This window comes from Malus sylvestris, chromosome 17 (genome assembly GCF_916048215.2).
Source record: "Malus sylvestris chromosome 17, drMalSylv7.2, whole genome shotgun sequence".
NCBI lineage: Eukaryota > Viridiplantae > Streptophyta > Magnoliopsida > Rosales > Rosaceae > Malus > Malus sylvestris.
Genome location: NC_062276.1, coordinates 2,926,849 through 2,949,201, shown reverse-complemented (window position 1 = coordinate 2,949,201; position 22,353 = coordinate 2,926,849). Strand labels below are relative to the sequence as shown.

The following is a 22,353-nucleotide window of genomic DNA, read 5'->3' as shown; positions in this document are numbered from 1 at the left end:
AAAAAAAAACATAATCGTATAGAAATGCACAAATTACAAAATAGAATGCTATATAAATTATAAAGTATTAGAAGAACATATTGAAAACCTGACAAACAAGCATACAATGAGTGTTCGTTTAGTTATTCAACAAATCTCTTAAAATTTATTGAAAAAATAAAATGTAAAATGAAAGTTATCAATTTTCTGTCTAAGTGATAATCACGATCCAAGCAAGTTTAAGTAGAGTAGACTTGCTAGGTGGGCGTTTTTAGGTAGGTTTAGACTTCATTTCTTATTTTTCAAACACTTAAAAATTAATCGAAACAGTGATTAGTAACCAAATGCCTAAACGGAGATTTTAAAAATATCTACTTAGTAGACATGCTTACAAAATTAGCCAAAAAAGTTCGAGAAGTCCGCTAAATTTTAAACAGTGTTAAAGAGCATGGGAATTTTAACCACTCGCGAGACGAGAGAATCCAATTATTGAAGGTGAAAAATGAAGGGGCAATGAGTTACTTACAACACAAGTGAAGCCGTTGGAGTCTTGAAGAAGAACAAGAGATTGTGTTGTTGATATACCTCCAGGCTCCAGCTTTTGTTTTCTGATTGCGGCTAATTTTCCCAAACCAGAGGAATCGGAATCCCAGTCCTCTTCCCAGTGTCTTCCATCAGACAAACAACACCAATCTCTCTCTCTCTCTCCGTATACCCACCAAACTCTACCTTCAAATGTTAGGCAACCTCCATATCTCTGCTCAAATTATCCAAACCATAATCCCATCTGATTAGCCTCGCAAAACCCGATTAAATTTGAATTAAGGATCATGGGGTTTAGGCGCAATCCTTGCTTGAGCTTAAAGCTCAGAACTTTTTTTACTCAGATAATACGGAATTGAAGAAAGTAACTTGCTTTTTTCGGGTGTCGAGTTTCAAGAAGCTTTGATGAAGCTGATGGTCCACAAATCAAAAGAGAACGAATGGGCTTTCGCGACGCCGGAAAGAGCTGCGGAGATGAGCAGTGCAAGCATGAGTCCCCGGCGGAGATGGAAGCTTTTTCAGAGGTCGTCGTCGGCAATTCCGTCGAAAACTTCAAAGCCGCAAGCTCCCAAAGAGTTCGTCTGTCCAATCTCCGGTTCTCTAATGGCGGACCCGGTCATCGTTTCGTCCGGCCACACCTTCGAGCGCGCCTGCGTCCAAGCCTGCAAGTCCCTCAGCTTCACGCCTGTTCTTCCGGACTCTCCGCCGCCAGATTTCTCCTCCGTAATCTCCAACCTCGCCCTCAGGTCCGCCATTCTCAGCTGGTGCCACAAGTCCTCCGTCGATCCTCCCAAGCCCCTCGATTTCGCCTCCGCCGAGAAGATCGTCCGCGCCTCCATTGGTTCCCGGAACGAAACTAAGCCCCAGAACGTCGTAGTTTCGGATAATCAGCTGTTGATCAACCCTACAGTGAATTTCACTCAGGCGGCCACCGAGCAGACTCGACTCCCAACTCACTTCCCCTCGAGCTCCGACGAATCGGTCTCCGCGGCTCCGCCTCTCCCGTTCTCAACTCCACCGAGATGCTACTCCTCCCCGTCGTCTTCATCCTCGGAACTTGAAACTTTAAATCCCAACTGCAACAGCAATCCCTCCCTCTCCGTAGAAGACGAAATCCCGATCAAGCTCAGAAGCTGCCACGTGTTCGAAATCGAGGAGGCCCTGGCCTCGCTCAGGAATATCACGCGGACGAGAGAGGACGCCCGGGCCCGTCTCTGCACCCCGCGGTTGCTCTCCGCCCTCCGCCCTCTGATTACATCCAGGTACACCGCCGTTCAGGTGGACTCCGTCGCAGCGTTGGTCAATCTGTCGCTGGAAAAGTCAAACAAGATTAAGATCGTACGGTCAGGAGTCCTCCCTCCTCTGATCGACGTGCTCAAGGCCGGAACCCCTGAGGCGCAGGAACACGCTTCCAGTGCGCTCTTCAGCTTGGCACTCGACGACGACTGCAAGACCGCCATTGGTGTTTTGGGCGCGTTGCCGCCATTGCTGCACTTACTCCGGTCCGAGAGCGAGCGGACTCGGCATGACTCGGCACTCGCTTTGTACCACCTCTCACTCGTCCAGAGCAACCGGTCCAAGTTGGTTAAGCTCGGCTCGGTTCCGGTTCTTCTGAGAATGTTGAAGTCGGGTCACATGACCGGTCGGGTATTGCTCACATTGTGTAATTTGAGTTTGTGTGCCGACGGGCGGGCCGCATTGTTGGATTCTGGTGGGGTGGAGTGTTTGGTGGGCGTGTTAAGGGGAAACGAGTTTGACTCGAAGGCGACACAAGAGAGTTGTGTGGCCACAATGTATGGGTTGAGCTACGGCGGTTTGAGGTTCAAGGGGCTGGCGAAGAAGGCGGGCGTGGTGGAGGTGTTGAGAGAGGTGGAGAAAAAGGGAAGCGAACGGGCGAGGGAGAAAGCGAGGCGGATGTTGGAGATGATGAGAGGGAAAGAGAAGGAAGAAGAAGATGAAGTGGATTGGGCTGAATTGCTCAACTCGGGGTTTGGGAGCCGAACTCGGTGTCAACCCGGTGGTGGACTGGACGAGTCGAGTGTCAACTCATTGGACTTTTGAGTACATAATTTGGCGGTTTTTTTCGGGTACAGGTTTTTTGTTCATTATAATTTTTTGAGTGCTTTCAATTTAGTTCATGTGTTTTTAATATGAACAAATATAAATTGCATGGTTTTAAATTTATACCAAAAACATAATGAAATCCCATTTTCTTCACGAATTTGAAATTGCATAGCCAAAAAATTAATTACATGAGCAAGAAAATAATTACCTAATTAACATTTGTAGTTGTGAATACATGGATGGTGTCGGCATGTGCTCAATGAGGGCCTCACTCGACTCTTTTTTCCATGAAAAATGCTCAAACTAAAACAATAAATCATCTATATTCTTAAAAATGAAGTCTCAGTCCAAATACTCAACTAAAAAACCCTCTCATGTTCTACACCTTCCCTACCCTCCCACCCTTCCGAGTTCCGAGCCATGTAATTTTTCCATTAGCTAATGGTTTACAATTTTACTGTTCTAAACACTGGTTACCCAAAATCATGTTGGATAATAATTCAATAGCGTTGCATCAAACTTTAATTTAATTTCATCATTCAAAGTTGTCCCCACTAAAAGGTGGGGGAGTGGGCCTTACCTCGTACTGCGTTAGCCATAGTAATATGGTTTAAATTTGTCTTTGACGATAATCGAATCTAAGACATCTCAATCATAAGTAAAGAGAAATACTCATAAACTGTAGTACCAAATAGCAATTTATGTAGGCGCTGGACCTAACATTATGCATTTAGCGATTTAGGGCTTCAGGTTGTGACTTTTTCCTCCTTAAGTTTGTGGGTTGACATAAAGTGCATGTAAAAGAGCTTTTTGGAGAGGGAAAGAACATTTAACCAAGCCCTGGGCCATCTGAACCATCCAACCAGCCTCATATCTTCTTAATAGTAGTGGGCCCAATCTTCAGCTTTGCTTTGGATGCCGTATCTATCGCCAACTAAACTTCTGTTGAATTTCGAGTTTCAACAATCAACATCCAATCCCAATGGTATTCTGTTGAAAAATTGCATTTAAAAAAGAGTACTTGATGGAGCCCACGGTGAAAAATAGTCATTTACCTACACTCATCAATCATCTTCTAGTTGTACCATCTCTCTAATAGAAATAAAACTCGTCAATGCATGTAAGTCTTATCTCTATAGGGGAGATGTTACAAATAATGGTAAAACTAGATGGTAAGAGTAGCATTTTTGCTTACTTTAACTCAATTGCCTCAAACCAGCAACCATAACGGGATGGCCAGTGGTTGGGACGAATTTCAAGCTCGTATTTCACATGGTTCGTTTTAAGTTCGATTCCCTAGTGCTGGTGAATCACACAATAGTAGGCAAATGAAGGCTAAAATGCATCTACGAGTCTTCTGAGTTCAATTCCTAGCGCTAATAAATTGTGGACTGACGTGACTTTGCCTCTAGCTGGTCCCTTTCTCAGAAAAAAAAAATTGCAACAAACCAGCTAAGTGGACTACAGTTCATAAGTTATTTATATGGTAGTTTGTAATCTAGGGTTACCGAAAAACTCTCAAACCATTTTAACCTTCAAGATATAACAATTTTTCGTTGTCAGTGTCCTAACTTTTATGAGGATGCGACATTATTTGATGGGGAGCTTCGTGATAAGTAAGAAACTCACATGGAAATAAATTCTCGATTACGATGAAGCTTTCTTGTAGTTTTTATTTCTTTTTCTCTTGCTCCATTGATATTTTTTTTATAGAGATTCAACCGATATTTTAATATATAGATGCACTAATACTGCTCTAATTAGCATGATCGACTGTTAGATGTTTAACTATAACCTTCTCCTCCTCATGAGTAATTTTTTAGAGTGTTAAGATTCATGTCCGGTAAACCAAGTATTATGATATAATTGATTGAGATTTTTTTCTTTCTAAAACTTCCAATTAATTGTATTATTAAACTTAATGTATCGGTACGTGTTCATAGCACATTTAAAATTCTCTCCGCCTAAAGACGAGAATCTGTTTTCCCAAATTAAAAAATGAAAGTTTTGGAACATCAATTATGAAATGCACATGCATATTTGCAAGCATATTTTAAATCAATTTCTTCTTGTTTTTTAAAACACCTAAAATAAATAAATAAATAAGTTCTTGAATAAAGCCGTAAAGAAGAGACAAAATTCAACTTAAAACAATAAAATGATCCGTTCAAAATTAAAAAGCTTTGCTCTAATTTGTTCATCATTAAATTATAATCATTTTTAATGGGAGCTACAACCCTAGTTAATTATTTAATTGTATTCAACAATGCCATTTGCTGACATCGTGTTTTCACAAACAGAGGATTCCACCTAGTCCGGGATCCGGACAGTTGAAATTTGATTTAACGGCTACAAACATGGGGTTCCTTTAAAAGTGATAATAATTGTAGCCGTTTAATCAAATTTCAACGGCTTGGATCCCAAATTAGATGGATTAGGTGGAAGGGGATCCGAAGATGATCTATTTCCTCACAAACACACACTATCCTAAACCAAATCCGCAAGTAATTTCGGATATGATATAGCTAAATTAACTAGAACACTGTGTTTTCTTTGTTTTCTTTTTGCACCTGTTCTATTAGAGCAAACTCTTACATGAGTAGGAGTCAGTAGAGTCGGATGCGATTAAAATAAAAGGTGATCTCTTGATTATTCAAGAGGTGCTCCACAGATAACGTAATTGAAATGTCCGTGTCCAAGTCGGATGCCATACAAAAAATACAAAAAAAGATGTAGTGTATATTTCAGCTCAACAAATATCCCGATACAATAACAACAAATATTTCTCTTATCAAATAGGATCGGTTATATAAATCTTAAAACACTATTGTATTCGATTTTGGGCAAAATCTGAACATAATTCCAATAACAAAAAAAAATTAAAACAAAGTCTAATTAACTAATAATTAGACTCGTCGCATCTGTGCCTAATCTCTCCGCGTTTTCCGGTCTGAATCCCTAACACGCCGAGCTTCTCCATCGCCTTGGCAAAATCCCGAAAAAAGCGGTTCTGGTCGTTGGCGTACAGCTCGACAAACGGCCGCGTCTTGGCGTCGTTAAACAGCGCGTGGTCCGATTTCAAAACCCCCAGACCCTTTGGCAAGTTCTGGAAGTAGACATTGTCGAATTTGTTGGGCGTCATAACGTCGTTAAAGACGGAGAGGGTCGGGTTCTTCTTGATATCCGCGCAGGCCTGCTGCAACCCGGATGCGAATCTCGGGTTGTAATTCGGGTCGGACTGCGCCGACTTGCTGTAGTTGTAGATCGCCGAGCTGAACTCGCTGCAGTGGGAGAACCCGATGGTGTGGGCCCCGCTGAGGGCGACCATTTCCTGGACGGAGAAGCCCCTGGACCCGAAGACCTCGATGAGCTGGGAGATGGTCATGGCGGGGCGGGGGAGGGTGCCTTCGACGGCGGAGGCATTGGAGGAGCGGCCGTCGCGGCGGCCGAGGGGGACGTTGTAGAAGGGGCCGCCCATCATGGTTACGAGATCGCGGGTGGCGACGGCGAGGATGTCAGCGCAGGAGACGGTGTTGGGGCAGGCGAGCTCGAGGGCGGTCTTGGCGCGGACAACGACGTCGAAGGCGTCTCCGGGGAGGGACAGGTTGATGTCGGCGTCGCGCTCGGCCTTGTTGAAGGGGGTGGAGGAGAGGAGAATGGAGCCATCGCAGCCATTGTGAAGGCAGTCGTGGAAGAAGAGGCGGAGGGTGCCGGCGGCCGTGGTGGGGTTCGTTATCTGCTTGTTGGTGACGGTGTCTTGGACGATTTGGGCGAATCCCGGGCACGACTTTTGGTAGTAGTTGGTGTAGAGTTGGGATTCGGCGGCGGGGAGAGTGGTGAGAGCTAGTAGAGATGTGAGGAGGACAATGAGGAATGCCATCATGCTTAGCTTCTCTCTGCGGCGGCTGTTGCTTCGCCAACTGCTTCAGCTGGCGGGCGGTGGATGTTTAACTAGCTCTGAGGAAGAACTGAGCTCTTTGGATTTCAGCTCAGAGGAGGAGGAAGAAAATAGAGAGAGACTGAGGTAGATGAGAAGAAGGATCTACGGGGGGCGAGGGAGAGAGATAGAGGGAAGCGAGTGACCACGCGGCACTCTTTCCACCGTCAATCACGGTAATCGTGCCAAGGAACAATGGACGGCCCACTTAAATTATGGGCTGGACTTCGCTTCGAGGTTTATGGAATGACGGAAATGCCCCTGTTCTATGGCAAAAGATTGCTGTTGTTAAGTATTAAATGGAGGCTAGGTTTAGGTGGATACTGGGGAGAAAGGGGCAAGGGCAACGTTGTATTTGCCGCGTATTTCGTCGGTCACGTGATAGATCACTGTCGCCAATCAAACGGTCCAACGTCAACGTGGACTCGCTATTTCCATCCCATCCCGTGCTAGCTCAGCTCTTTCGTGTTCTTATTGAATCATATAATCGTCGGTGATCCAGTTGTACTTTCGATTCCAGGGGCTAAATATGTGTTCTATTGTGAATTGACACACGTTAATAATTTATTTTTTTCTAATAACTTTGTTGTTATAAATTTATCACTTGTTAACATGGCGAGTAACTCAACCTGATATAAGTCGATGTAAAGTCTCATCTCCTGTCAATGTGGAACTTATTTTCAACACGTCCCCTCACGTATAACGAATTTTCAAGCCTAACACGTGGACAATATAACGAGATGACGTGGAGCACATGTGGTAGTTTGGCTTCATATATGGGACAACTTGGCTTTGATACTATGAAGAAAGTTGAGATTCCACCATAAAACCAATTCATGTTTATTTTACACAATTTCGTGTTTATTTTTTTAATCTGAAAACTAAAAGAACTATTTTTTTTGGAACTAATTTCAATTTTCAAAAAATAAGAATTGAAACTAAAAATTAAAAACTATATAGTAATCAAACGAATCTTAATTCTTTTTTTTTTTTACCTCTTGCACTCCCTTTCTAATTTTTTATCTCTTAATTTTCTTTCGATCATTTAATCGATTAAAACAGAAGGAAAATATAATAGAGTCTATAAAGTCGAACGAGAAGTTCAAAAATAAAGACCGGAAAACATATATTTGTTATTGGGCGGTTAAACTTAAAAAGAAAATGGCCCTTACCCTTTGAGCAGAAAGCACGAAAGCACATTTACAGTGGGACCGGAAGATCAAAAGTGGAATACTGTCTGAACCAAAACAAAAGGGTTTGTTGAAAATTACAGAGATTAATTGTACAGATGACAAACAGATGTGATTAGGGGTGGGTTCGGTACGGTTACCGTACCAAAACCCTCGTACCAATTACCGTACCAAATTTTCGGTTTGGTAAAATCTATTACCATTACCATACCAAACTTTCGGTATACCGAAGTTCGGTATTGCCAAATATTCGGTTGGCATGGTATGGCAATGGTAATTGCCACTTTATTTTGAGACAAAATCCGTTTTTGCTTTGTTCAACATTTCATATTTTGTGCCTCTGTAATAAGACAAAGATATATAAACCAAATGCATAGACGGAAGAAAATTCTCATAACAAGTGCCCAAATGGATTTTGGATTTACAGCCGCATGAAATGTTGATGAATTACTTGAAAATTATAAGCCTAAAACAAAGAATGGAAACATAAAGCAGTAATTTAAATTGTAGCCTAAATTCATCTATTATTCATCATTCATAATTCACACACACAATAATTCAAATTATGCATCAAAATGAAAATTAAGCTTACAATCCAAATAGAAATTACAAACCAAAACAAATAGAAGTTAACAATCCAAATAGAAGTTAAAGTTTCAAACCAAAGGAAAATTGAAACTAAACTTCAAAAGGTAAAATTCATTGATCAATTCTTCAAGTTTAAGATGTCGAAGCTTTTGGAGGAGGCATTGAACTTGTAGAAGATTGAGTTTGTGTCAAGCCTATATTACAAACGAAGAAAACATATTAGTAGCAAGAAGAATTAAAGTTGAAAACCATTTAACAAACAAAGAAAATATATTATAATTTATAAATATGTGTTATATTATAATTATATATTATATAATTTATATAAATTATATATTATATTATATTTTCGATACGGTATGGTAATACCGTGGTAATGGTATCCATTACCAATACCGTACCACGAACTTTCGGTACGGTACAATACCGTACCATTACTGTTGGCACAAAAAATTTGGCACAAAATCGGTATGGCACGGTTAGCAATTCGGTTGGTATGGCAATTTGGCAAAAAAATCCACCCTTAGATGTGATGACAACTGCATTTTTGCATGTGCATGCCGGTCCCATCTAAGCTGGGTTTTGTTCCCATGTCTAGTTATTTTCCAAATATTTGGCAGTGATGGCAATGTCTATCTAAATCGGAAAGAGATCATCTTCGAATCACTTCCACAAAATCCATTCAATCAACCAATCTGAATACTTGAAATTTGATCAAACGGCTAAAAACAGAGGGTTCTTTAAAAGTTATAATAACTTTAGCCGTTGGATCAAATTTCAAAAACTCGGATTGGTTGATTGGGTGGATTTGGTGGAAAGGATCCGGAGAGGATCCCTTTCCATCTAAATCAACAGCTCATCCAAAACATTCATATATGTAGTTGTAATATAAGTACTGTGTCCTGGGCCTATCTATCTTGACATATATATCTTTTTGTTCCGTTATAACACATTACGTATTGTGTGAAAAAAGCCAAAGAAATTAGAAGTTTGTGTACATTTTGTGCGAAAACACCAAAGAAACTAGACTAAGTTGTGCACTTTATAGATTCATAAGCAATATTAATACAACGTAAACCATGATCATTGCAAGTCTCAATTTATTCCAATTACTGATTAGGATAGCCTTCACACTTAACGAAATCGAAATGCGACGAGTGTTTTATGAAGTGAAAATTACAACATCGTAATTGAAACAATACCCCCACACATTATTTTTCTTTGTACAAGAAAGCTAGATAGCCCAAAACAAAATGAAACCACAAACAAAAATATTCGAAAGTAGTACCACCAACAAGCCCTGCAAGTACTGCACATCTTTCTCTATGAAGATCATGAGCAATACAGCATAACTAATCTTGCTTTATCTGATTTAATTGCTTGCTTAAAACTTAATTATCTTGCATTATATATCAGCAAGAACCGAGACCCCCTCTGCATACTTGGTATAAGTGCGACGCTTCATGACCTTGGCCAGTGGTGAGGAATAGTCATTTCCCACCCTTTTTTCGTACTTGTTCCACCACTGCATGTAGCTGCTTTGGGCCAAGAAAATATCAAGCGTCACTGCAAACTTCTCGAGATTATTCAGCACGTAATGCTCAAAGTCAATCAACTTTTGCTTGGCTTCTGGATTACTCGCTTGTTCATTGTACAAGATAAGCGCTTCCTCAACGTGCACGCAAAAACAAGAATCATCATTGAGACTAGAAGCCACATTCTTCGCTTTTGAGTTCGACTTGGTATCGCTGCGCAGTTGGGGGTTCTCCCTTTCTTTCTTCTCTCTCTCTGCCTTCTTCTTTTCCTCGTCTTCATTGAACCATTGCTCCAACAGAATGAAATGTCGAGGCCTTTCCTTTATGTAATCTTTTCCACCTTCCTTGTAGTACTCGGCAATGTGAAGCGGTTCGATCATCCTTCTGTAATTCGTTCCACCAAATAGGAAACGAGTACGCATTGCGGCTCCTTCTTTCTGGGGATTGCTCTCAACTTCTGCAACCGTGTCCTCCCAGTAGTTCGAGAGCTTCTTCTTGTAATCTGTGGCCATAATGTCACTTAAGTAAAGCTTGTTTCTGTACCTGTCATAGTATCCAATTCCCATCTCTTTGGACTCCTTCCTGTACCATTCCATGCTGGCCATGTACTCTCTATTCTCATTCAATTTCAAGAAAGAACTGTAAGCCTTCGCCTTGTCGATCGCTTGTTTACATTCTTTGGTTACCATGTTTTGCATCAGATTGCCGAAATTTATGTCGGGATGTTGCTGCTGCAATGACTTTTACAAAATGATTTGCGAAAAAAGTTAGTAGAATGTGATTGCCCCCAGCACACCCGTGTTTATTTCCAATCTTGGGATTAAATAAAGTAAAAGAAAATCAAGAGACAAAAATAAACAGGTTTGTGCAGAACCATTCTCTGAATCATCATCAAATCAAATCAAATATTCCAGCAAAATGGCATCAGGGTCCTCAAGGCAAGAACCACCCGAAGCGGAGCACAATAGGAATGTTCCGAAGGGCTTGTAATCACTCGCTTGCGAAGCGGTTAGGAAGGCTTTAGGTACAGGATCGTTGATAGAGGCTACATTCAAGAAGCAAGAACTCCATGTTGAGAATTGCAACACACATTGTCGGAGTTGTTTGTCACCGGTCAAGGGTGAACCGTAAGTGATGGAAAGGGGACGCTTTGCTTTCGACAAGTTGAGGCTTTGTAGCAGCCATAAGGTGAAAAGGGTAGCTACACAGCCTCCAAAAGACTGTCCAGTTATAAGTATCGATGAGTTGGAATTGCTGCTTTCTACCAGCTGAAATATTACATGAAGTTAGTCAATTACTGAACTGCTTTATAATTAATTCGGAAACGTCTTTACAAATAAGTTCCTCAAAATATATTCGTGGTTAAAAAAAAAACATTCAACTCCATTTTGAACAACAACAAAACAAAATAGAATAAACTTTACGACATTCGGCTCTTATAACACTAATAATGAGGTGTTTGTAAGTGTTTCTAATATTAAGAGTTGTCAAAGAAGCCAAACTAATTAAGTAGAAAGTAATCTAACATTATAAATATCATTTCTAACCGTTTCTCACTAAAATTAATAGTCGTCAAAGCGATGAAAAAGTTTGATTCAGTAGGAGAAGAAGAGACAAAAATTGGAATTTTTTTTTATTTGATTCGTCCTTGCTTCCGTGTCTATGTCTATTTTTAAGCAGGCAATGAATGAACAAGTTCTTATTATAAGGAATTCTCGTAAGCGAAGAAACTTCTTTTTAAAATATTATCAGAGATAACAGTACACACCTTTGTTCGCAGAAGATGGAGGTCGGTGTGATTCAAGGCGAATAATTTGATTGTCAATTCATTGACGGAGAAACTTGGGGTTTTTTTGCTGCACAAAAACTCAAAGAGAAGAAAATTTGTGTCTTTGAGAGTCGTCGATGAAATCATCGCTTGTGGATCTTGAACCTTGACTAGTGAAGTTGTAGGATATATGTCAACAATCCGTAATAAAATAAATATGCTAATAATAAATACGAATAAATATATTCCAGAGACTCAACAAGATGAAATATTAATTAAGCAGAGTAATAAAAGATCGAGGCTTGCGTACCGCAATGTCCTTGAAACAGAAATTTCGCCCCTACTCAGTGCTTGTAGTTCTACGGACATCTGCTTCATCAGGATTCAACAATCTAAGTCAAAAATTCCAATACCTGAAAATTGACTTCTGGCGAATATTAATGTGGTTCTCTCAGAAAGGATGTTTATGATTGCAGGAGAAGATTTATGATTTTTTCTTTGTTCTAAATGCCATGCAGATGGATGTATATATACTGTGATTATACCTGTTCGCAATAGGTATAAGGAAGGGATGCATCTGTTGGGAGGCATCTGCTGAAAAGGGTGTTTTTGTTTCTGTGTTCTCACACTTCATACTTCATCTGAAAAGATAAGTCTGTTGGTAAAAATAATTAATTAATTTAAATTCGAAATTAAAAATAATTAATTAATTTAATTATTAGAGCCCAAGGCCCATCTTTTGACAATTAAATATATATTAATTACCAATTAATTAGTACACCCCAAAGCCCAACCCCAAGGGTGAGCCCAATTTTAGTCTCTAGGCCTATTACTCCAATCACTTTCTATACAGAACAAAGCCTTATAGAGTGATAAAATCTTTTGGAAATGGCCAATGTGGGACAAAGAAATTTCTATTCAAACTACTCAAATTTCCAACAGAAGTAAGAAAAGATACGATGGTGGTGTTTGAGTGCTTGGTTTCACTAATGTAGAAGGCCATTTGTGCATTCGGATCAGCAGCTGTTTGGAGCTTTTGCTTCTGAACTGTGTCCCATGACTGGTGCAGGGGAGGAGAAGTCACCAACAAATTTGCTAGTTCAAGCCCCGCACTGCTAATTCTGTCCATCACCAACAAAAAATTGAAGCAAAGTTAAATGGAGGGAATGCTTTTGAAGTCGTTAAAAATGTCAGTGGAACAATCAAAAGTACTTTTGATTATATTTGGCAGAAAAATTTAATAGGTTGTTTACTATTTCGTATTCAGAATAAAGGAATTGAGTTGATGAGGCATTGAATTGAAGAGTTGGAATATGATAGAATCAAATTCATGTTGAAATTGTTTACTAAAATTTTTAGAAATCAAATTAGAAATAGTACTAAACCATAGAAACTGTTTATAAACTCACATGAATCAGAATGAAAATCGATGTGATTACTAAAATGCTTCAATTCTAGTAATGTACTTTATATGCTAATTTTTATTTATTTATTTTATTTTATTGGTAAAACATTTTTTTATTTTAACTTTGTGAGAAAAACTGTAATTCTTTTCATTTTTCATTTTTTTTTGTTGAGGGAACAAAATTTGGTGTTGGGTAAATGCGAAGGACAATCTTAAAATTTTGGAAATAAATGAGAGTATAATGGTTTGAAACAATTTATTTCGATTCCCCAAATAATCCGGAATTTAATTTCCATAAAATTGTAGATAACTGAATTTTTCCAAATTTTGGAGTTGGATTACAATATTTGATAAATACTGGAGTACTCCGTAATTGAAATTCAATTATGCTTTTTCATTTCGATTACCCTTGCGTAAACGTGTCATAGAAGTGTCACTTAGTACTACGGTCTAGTGGTATTCCTCTTTACTTGTAAGTGAGAGGTCTTAGGTTCGATTCTTGTTAAAGTCGAATTTGAACTACATTATTGATAGCCAATTATGAGGTTAAGCTCATCCCTGTCCTTTTAGCGTAGATAATATCGTTTCTTTATAAATAAAAAATAAATAAAAACGTGTCACAAAAGTGTGTACGAATCATAAAAGCATTTTCTATAAAAATTAATTATGCTTCTAATAAGGTCAGACTTGTAAGAATGAAATTCCACTTTGTTAAACCATATTAACATTTATTAAATATTGCCTCCGCGAGAAACTTTACTCATAAGCACTTATCTTCTACTTTACTCATAAGCGTTTTTGTTTTACTTTACTCAAGTGTTTCTGGAAAGTTGGAAATGCTTCTTGAAGCTACACATAGCGCATATGCTTCTTAAAAAAAGCTTCTACTATCTACACACGCTTTGTAAGTTTTTTCCCCCAAAATTAACCCTAAGAAGTTTCATGCAAAACACTTATAGCCATTCCAGAAGCCGTCTTAGACATGTCCGCTTAATCACGACAATCGACACACATGGATGAAGTGGAAATTTGCCAAACTACATTGAGCAGAATCATAATTAGGTCTAATAAACCATAAGAAAAATCAATGACAAAGGATTCAAAGAAAAACAAGGATCGGAGGAGTTTGAAGTTAACTTACTGGTTGTTCATCTTCAAGCTTTTGGCGATCTGCTTAAAAACACAGTAGATTGAGAGATTTGGAAAACAGAACGGTCAGTGTCCTTTCTATAGAAGAGGAAACAGTTCTAAAGCTATTATTATTCTTATGGACTTCATTGTCTCAAAGGTCCCCACGAGGGAATTTCCCGCCAAGTCGACAATGCACAGGAAAGTATATTAACGGATCTTGTTCCTGGAAGGTTCCCGGAGGAGGGAGGGCTGGACCTTTTGCCTCGATGCTTTGCCTCCGGTCTTCTTATCTACGTTTACGTGTTGAAGTTCAGATAATTATTCATTCCCGGTTGCTTCCAGCTTGTTCATCCGTAACGAAAATTTCAGAGTAATTTAATACATGATTTGATTTTAGCAACTAAACATTCGCGGAAGAATACAAAGAAATTTACAAAGAAATCTAACGAGTTAATCTGAGGGATAGGGAATGGCCGTTGAGCTTTCTGTTTTTTTTGTCTGAATTCACCGACTAGCTACACAATATGGTTAACGCAGATTAGTCGAGCGGTGGGCTGAGACCTAGCGTCCAGGCAGCTAGGCAGACTAGGCGGATTTAATTAAATCTATTATTATTTCGTGTAAATAAGTGTTTGTTTATACTTAAAATATATATGATTTCATCATAAATTACAAAACGGAATGATATATATATTATGAGTTATTGGAACATAATGAAAACATGAGAACACGTACATAATGTGTGTTCCTTTAGAGCAGTTCCACCGGGGAACTGATAGGCCAGCACCCAGCAAAAAAACCAGCCCGACACCCAGGCTATCCACTCCAGCCGAGCATTTTGATCGGCACCCAGCCCAAGCCAGGCAAGAGACCGGCCTAAAATCGACAGACCCACATGTCGGGCCATCAACCTCCCACATGATCAACACGTCGCAAAAGGCTGAGGTTGATTCTGGGGCAGTGGGAGATTTCGAGGCCTTCACCAAAAGGCGTCTGACCTCGAAATCCAACACGGGTCCACGGGTACCAACCCGAATTGTCATACGGGTCGGTGTCGGGTAGGTGATAGGCTGGATCCGCGGCGACTACTGCCGAGGGAACCATCGATTGAGGAAAAGATCAAATTGGGTTAGTGAGGTTGGATTGATAGGGAATTTGATAGGCAAAATGGTTGAAATATTGTGGAGGAATAAAGACTGGGGATTGTGAACCGGAAGGAAAGTTGGAATCCGGTGGGATTATCATTGCACATGGTGGTGGATTTTTGCAGAGCTCCACCCAACAGAGAGAGAGAGAGATGTAGAGGGAGGTTGAAGCGAGTTAGCGTCAGGAGTGGCATTTGGCGTTTGGGGATGTAGAGGGAGAGTATAGAGAGTTCTAGTAGAACCGTGGAGGTTCCTGACTTTTCCTTCTTTTTTTTTAAATAAAATTATTATTTTTATTATTTTATAATAAAAATAATAATATTTTATAATAAAAAATAATAATATTTTATAATAAAAAATAATAATATTTTAATAAAATTGACTAAGCTATTTTTTGTTAGGGGTGGAGATGCTTTGGCCTATTATTGTTCACTGGAGTATATTACTGTTCACTTGAGTGGATAAATACGGGTGCTGGCGCTAAATTTTTAGGGGTGGACTTGCTCTTAAGTATTCAACAAGTCTCTTATATGTAGTTGTAATATAAGTATTGTGTCATGGGCCTATCTATCTTGACGTATATATCTTTTTGTTCCGTGATAACACATTACGTATTGTGTGAAAAAGCCAAAGAAATTAGAAGTTTGTGTACATTTTGTGCAAAAACGCCAAAGAAACTAGACTAAGTTGTGCACTTTATAGATTCATAAGCAAGATTAATACAACATAAACTATGATTATCGCAAGTCTTAACTTATTCCAATTACTGATTAGGATAGCCCTCACATGAAATCAAAATGCAACGATGAAGTGGAAATTATAACATCGTAATTAAACAATACCCCCCACACATTCTTTTTCTTTGTACAAGAGAGGGAGAGCCCAAAACAAAATGAAAACACAAACAAAAATATTCGAGAGTAGTAGCACCAACAAGCCCTACAAGTACTGCACAACTTTCTATATGAAGATCATGAGCAATACAGCATAACTAATCTTGCTTTATCTGATTTAATTACTTGCTTAAAACTTAATTATCTTGGATTATATATCGGCAAGAACCGAGACCCCCTCCGCATACTTGGTATAAGTGTGACGCTTCATGACCTTGGCGAGTGGTGAGGAATAGTCATTTCCCATCCATTTTTCGTACTCGTTCCACCATTGCATGTAGCTGCTTTGGGCCAAGAAAATATCAGGTGTCACTGCAAACTTCTCGAGATTATTCAGCACGTACTGCTCAAATTCCATCAGCATTTGCTTGGCATTTGGATTACTCGCTTGTTCATTGCATAAGATATGCGCTTCCTCGACATGCACCCAAAAACAAGAATCATCATTCAGACTTGAAGCCACATTCTTCGCTTTTGAGTTCGACTTGCTTTCGCCACGCAGTTGGGGGTTCTCCTTTTCTTTCTGCCCTCTCTCTGGCTTCTGCTTTTCCGCGTCTTCATTGAACCATTGCTCCAACAGAACGAAATGTCGAGGCCTTTCCTTTATGTAATCTTTTCCACCTTCCTTGTAGTACTCTGCAATGTGAAGCGGTTCGATCATCCTTCTGTAATTCGTTCCACCAAATAGGAAACGAGTACGCATTGTGGCTCCTTCTTTCTGGGGATTGCTCTCAACTTCCGCAACAGTGTCCTCCCAGTAATTCGAGAGCTTCTTCTTGTACTCTTCGGCATTAATGTCACCCAAGCAACGCTTGTTTCTGTACCTGTCATAGTATCCAATTCCCATCTCTTTGGACTCCTTCTTGTACCCTTCCATGTAGGCCATGTACTTTTTAATCTCATTCAATTTCCAGAAAGAACTGTAAACCTGCGTCTTCTGGATTGCGTGGTTACGTTCTTGAGTTTCCATCTTTTGCATCAGATTGCCGAAATTTATGTCGGGTTGTTGCTGCTGCAATGACTTTTACAAAATGATTTGCGAAAAAAGTTAGTAGAAGTAAAAATATATATAGGTCGAAAAAAACATGGAATGTGATTGCCCCCAGCACACCCGTGTTTATTTCCAATCTTCGGATTAAATAAAGTAACAGAAAATCAAGAGACAAAAATAAACAGGTTTGTGCAGAAACCATTCTCTGAATCATCATCAAATCAAATATTTGTGTGGAAAGTTGGATACCTGTGAGCTATTAACTCCAAATATTGCTGCCAATTGTGTTTTAATTCCAGCTTTAAGTGGAACTCTATCCTCTTCAACCAACTCAAAGACATCTCTTGAAAACGCCTTCAGCTTGAGATCACTCAAAATCTGTCCGTAATCAAAATACTGAAACCCCAAATTCGGACCTTGAATTTGAGCACTCTGAGAGCCGGTGTCCACCAACAGTTGCAAAATGGCATCAGGGTCATCAAAGCAAGAACCACCCGAAGCGGAGCACAATAGGAATGTTCCAAAAGGCTTGTAATTGCTTGCTTGCGAAGCTGTTAGGAAGGCTTTAGGTACAGGATCGTTGATAGAGGCTACATTCAAGAAGCAAGAACTCCAAGTTGAGAATTGCAACACACATTGTTGGAGTTGTTCGTCACCGGTCAAGGGTGAACCAAAAGTGATGCAAAGGGGACGCTTCGCTTTCGACAAGTTGAGGCTTTGTAGCAGCCATAAGGTGAAAAGGGTAGCTACACAGCCTCCAAAAGAATGTCCAGTGATAAGTATCGATGAGTTGGAATTGCTGCTTTCTACCAGCTGAAATATTGCATGAAGTTAGTCAATTACTGAACTGCTAGCTATATAATTAATTCGGAGACGTCTTTTACAAATAAGTTCCTTCGTGGTAAAAAAAATAACATTCAACACCATTTTGAACAACAACAAAACAAAATAGAATCGATTTTACGTCATTCGGCTCTTATAACACTAATAATGAGGTGTTTGTAAGTGTTTCTCACTAATATTAAGAGTTGTCAAAGAAGCCAAACTAATTAAGTAGAAAGTAATCTATCATTATAAATATCATTTCGAACCGTTTCTCACTAAAATTAATAGTCGTCAAAGCGATGAAAAAGTTTGATTCAGTAGGAGAAGAATAGACAAAAATTGGAAAAAATTATTTGAGATAACAGTACATACCTTTGTTCGCAGAAGGTCGAGGTTGATGTGATTCAACGCGAAGAAGTTGATTGTCAATTCATTGACGGAGAAACTTGGGGTTTTTTTGCTGCACAAAAACTCAAAGAGAAGAAAATTTGTGTCCTTGAGAGTCTTCGATGAAATCATCGCTTGTGGATCTTGAACCTTGACTGGTGATGTAAGAAAAGATATGATGGTGGTGTTTGAGTGCTTGGTTTCACTAATGTATAAGGCCATTTGTGCATTCGGATCAGCAGCTGTCTGGAGCTTTTGCTTCTGAACCGCGTCCCATGACTGGTGCAGGGGAGGAGAAGTCACCAGCAAATTTGCTAGTTCAAGCCCCGCACTGCTAATTCTGTCCATCACCAACAAAAAATTGAAGCAAAGTTAAATGGAGGGCATGCTTTTGAAATAGTTAAAAATGTCAGTAGAACAAAAGTACTTCTGATTATATTTGGCAGAAAAATTTAATGGGTTGTTTACTATTCCGTATTCAAAATAAAAGAAATTGAATTGAAGAGTTGGAATATGGTAGAATCAGATTCATGTTAAAACTGTTTCATGTATTCAATTCCACTTTTCCATTTCGATTACCCATGCGTAAACGTATCATAAAAATATGTACGAATCATAAAAGCATTTTCAATAAAATTTCATTGTGCTTCTAATAAGGTCAGTTTAGCAGAAGACTAGTAGGAATGAATTCCACTTTGTTAAAGCATATGAACACTTATTAAATATTGCCTCGAGATACTTTACTCATAAGCACTTATCTTTTACTTTACTCATAAGCATTTTTCTTTTACTTTATTCAAAGTGTTTCTCAATAAAGCACTTGGAAACTCTTCTTAAAGCTACACATAGCACATATGCTTCTTAAAAATAGCTTCTACTATCTAGACGCGCTTTGTAAGTTTTTTCCCCCAAATTTAACCCCAAGAAGTTTCATGCAAAACACTTATAGCGATTCTAGAAGCCGTCCTAGACATCATCCGCTTAATCACGACAATCAACACACATGGATGAAGTGGATATTTGCCAAACTAAATTGAGCAGAATCATACTTAGGTCTAATAAACGAGATGAGTAGAAACCCATACTCAAAATTTCTCAAAATTATTCGTTATCAATTTATAGAAGTTCGTGTTTATAATCAGAAACGTTGATATTATAAATCATCCTATACAAATCGCTTCGGACAAAAATCAATTAAACCTAAGAACGTTTAGTCATCAAACCGTTTAAAAACAAATGAACGGTATTGGTAAAAGCATCTATGTAATTGCTACAATAGACTAGTTTTACTTTATTTTTTTTACAGAGATGATCTTGACAATGTGATTCATAGTATGAACGGTTATGATCATAACTACAAAATCCTGTGTTTAAAACCCTAAGAGTTTTAAATAAGAGTTCCTATTTATCTTTCCGTAGCCAAGTATTATCCTAATAAACCATAAGAAAAATCAATGACAAAGGATTCAAAGAAAAACAAGGATCGGAAGAGTTTGAAATTAACTTACTGGTTGTTCATCTTCAAGCTTTTGGTGGCGATCTGCTTAAAAACACAGTAGATTGAGAGATTTGGAAGACAGAATGGTGTGTCCTTTATAGAGAAGAGGAAACAGTTCTAAAGCTATTGTTACTCTTAAGATAATACTTGATACTCACAAGTGGACAATTTTCACTGACCATTGATATGCCTCAATTAAAAGAGAACACGTGTACTACTTTATATGTTTAAGCTATGCAGCCAAACACCCTGTTTATCCAATTACCTAGGCATCCAAACACCCCATAATCCCTTTTCACTTCCTCTTTGCTCCCGGGCTTATCCCGCATCGTCCTTGTCTTTTCCTATGCCATCACAGATTTGTATCAGTGCAGCGACGTCACACTATACACGAAGAACAAAGATCCCCTCCCTTACATGAATTCTTATGGACCTACTTCGATGGAGGAGAGAGGTTGAAGGAGGAGGCGGAAGCGGAAGCGGGGCCGACGGAGGAATACCGGTGAAGTTGACAGAGGAACGGCGGTCGGTTGACGGAGGAGAGAAGTTGGATGAGGACACGGGGTGAATCGACGGTGGAGAGGACACGGGGTAGGTTTGCGGCGGAGGAACGAGGTGGGTCGAGGGAGGTTCTTGCTGGTTTGTCTCTTAAAGGTTGGGGATTCTTCAACGAGAGAGAAGGATGGTGTTTGGTTAATAGAATAGTTTATGTTTGCATATATAGAACAAAGAAAGCCATGTTTGGTGTTTGGATAAGCAAAAAGACAGGTGTCATCTTTATAGTGTACCACGTTGTGAGGTCCGTATACTTGATCCTGAGCAGTCAGGACCTAAGTATTGTCCTTATTCTTATGGACTTCATTGTCCCGACCAACCAAAGGGCCCCACGAGGAAAGTTCCCACCAAGTCGACAATGCACGGGAAGGTCTATGTCGTTGTCAACTGACCTTGTTCCTAGAAGGGAGGGCTGGACGTTTGCCCCGATACTTTGCCTCTGTTCCTCTTGTCTACGTTTACGTGTTAAAGTTCAGATAATTATTTATTCCATGTTGCTTCCAGCTTGCGTTACGAATATTCCGGAGTAATTTAATACATGATTTGAATTTAGCAACTACACATTCGCGGAAGTATACAAAGAAATTTACAAAGAAATCTAACGAGTTAATCTGAGGGATAGGGAATGGCGGTTGAGCTTTCTGTTTTTTTAAAGGTCAAAAAAACGTTAGGCGTTAGTCGGAAAACAGGCTGATGATTAGCGCCTAGGCATCTAAGTGGGATTTAGGAAAGTGTCTAGGCAGCTTAGGCGGATTTAGATAAATTTCTTGTATATTTTGTAAATAAGTACATATTGATACTTACAAAAAATTATACTCGAATGAAATCTACAGATAAGATAATAAAAGAATGATAAAATATAAAAAGAGTATTCAACAAATCCAAAGTTTAAAAACACATTAAGCATATATGTCATATAACGATAATAAGGAGTATTGAAGAACAATACATGTATAACAAATTCATAATTTAAAATTACATGAAATACAAAATATGAGAAAAATAAAGAAATATAATAATATAGTAATATAGTAATACAGATAAGTAAATAAAAAACAAACATCCTGATGGGTGGTAGGCTTCATAAAAAATTAAAACGAATCAATTACTCTATGTAACACTACACCCCATGTTTCTCACATAATCCAAGGTCGAGTCCAGATACTACCCTTGACCCCTTGGAAAGTGGAAACCATTCATTACTCTGTAACACTCTCCATTCCATGTTTCTCACATAATCGAAGGTGGAGCCCGGACTTACCACCTTTGACCCCTTGGGAAGTCGAAACCATTCATTTAAATTTGAACGATTGTCTGCTCTTCACTTTCGGTGTCCTCTAGTGTCTTCTGATTGTGTGATCACGGTTAAACAACGTTAATATTTTATATTATTATTTATTTTTATTTTATTATATCTATAAAAAAAATAATATAAAATCATAACGTGCTGTGATCATACAAAACAGGAAGGCATCGAAAGTGAAGGGCAGACAATCATTGTCCTTTAAATTTATGTTGCTCTCTCTCTCTGCGCCGGAGATAGCCGGAAAATGCCTGCAAACTCACGGGTCTCGCTGGAAAACTGGGGAAGAATCTCCTCGCCATTTTTGGGTTCGTGGGGTTCACATAGAGGGTGAGGGATGGTTGTGTGCAGTTGCTGCTGTTGTTGTTGTGTTTGTGTGCTTTCCCGGAGAGGGGAGGTTAGAGAGAAAGATGAGAGAATTGAGAGGAGAGAGTGAAGGGAGGGAAAGAGAGTGACGGGGAGAGGGAAAAGAGAGAGAACCGGGAGACAAGGGAAACATGTGCCCCTAGTGGCTCACAACACAAGGTTCACTAAAGACAAAAACACAAATATCTCCCGAACAGGAAAGACTCAAGAATCTACTTGATTTAGAATTATTCCAAATTTCATGATTTAG

The 22,353-nt window shown here is 39.2% G+C and overlaps 3 protein-coding genes across 6 annotated transcripts; 1 reads left to right on the top strand and 2 right to left on the bottom strand.

The window, feature by feature from the left end:
• The first annotated feature begins 403 nt into the window (after positions 1-403).
• Positions 404-2,743, top strand: LOC126610631 (U-box domain-containing protein 40-like). Its single transcript, XM_050278738.1, has one exon. The coding sequence runs from the start codon at positions 928-930 to the stop codon at positions 2,581-2,583; it is 1,656 nt and encodes a 551-aa protein (XP_050134695.1). The 5' UTR covers positions 404-927; the 3' UTR covers positions 2,584-2,743.
• A 2,562-nt stretch (positions 2,744-5,305) lies between these two features.
• On the bottom strand, positions 5,306-7,090 carry LOC126610630 (peroxidase 63-like). The gene has a single exon (XM_050278737.1). It carries the CDS (start codon positions 6,467-6,469, stop codon positions 5,486-5,488), a length of 984 nt encoding a protein of 327 aa, XP_050134694.1. The 5' UTR covers positions 6,470-7,090; the 3' UTR covers positions 5,306-5,485.
• A 2,350-nt stretch (positions 7,091-9,440) lies between these two features.
• Positions 9,441-20,617, bottom strand: LOC126610618 (senescence-associated carboxylesterase 101-like). Of its 4 annotated transcripts, XM_050278719.1 has the most exons (5): positions 20,145-20,584; positions 19,890-19,972; positions 18,367-18,721; positions 17,419-17,982; positions 16,023-17,199 (listed from the first exon to the last, which is right to left on the bottom strand). In XM_050278719.1, the coding sequence occupies exons 2-5, from the start codon at positions 19,898-19,900 to the stop codon at positions 16,330-16,332; spliced, it is 1,800 nt and encodes a 599-aa protein (XP_050134676.1). In that variant the 5' UTR covers positions 19,901-19,972; positions 20,145-20,584; the 3' UTR covers positions 16,023-16,329. The 4 variants fall into 4 exon arrangements, with proteins under 4 accessions (XP_050134677.1, XP_050134676.1, XP_050134678.1 ...); XM_050278720.1 differs by lacking the exon at positions 16,023-17,199 and adding an exon at positions 9,441-10,576 and having other exon boundaries at positions 19,890-20,617; XM_050278721.1 differs by having other exon boundaries at positions 16,023-17,190; positions 19,890-20,586.
• Between the last annotated feature and the right edge of the window lie 1,736 nt (positions 20,618-22,353).

Bases quoted from the DNA above. Each gene is read 5' to 3' on its own strand.
- LOC126610631 (XM_050278738.1), top strand. From the start codon at position 928: ATGAAGCTGATGGTCCACAAATCAAAAGAGAACGAATGGGCTTTCGCG.
- LOC126610630 (XM_050278737.1), bottom strand. From the start codon at position 6,469: ATGATGGCATTCCTCATTGTCCTCCTCACATCTCTACTAGCTCTCACC.
- LOC126610618 (XM_050278720.1), bottom strand. The intron at 17,983-18,366 runs GTATGTACTGTT...GCAATATTTCAG, and splicing joins TCGACCTTCTGCGAACAAAG to CTGGTAGAAAGCAGCAATTC. The intron at 10,577-17,418 runs GTATCCAACTTT...ATTTTGTAAAAG, and splicing joins TTGGAGTTAATAGCTCACAG to TCATTGCAGCAGCAACATCC.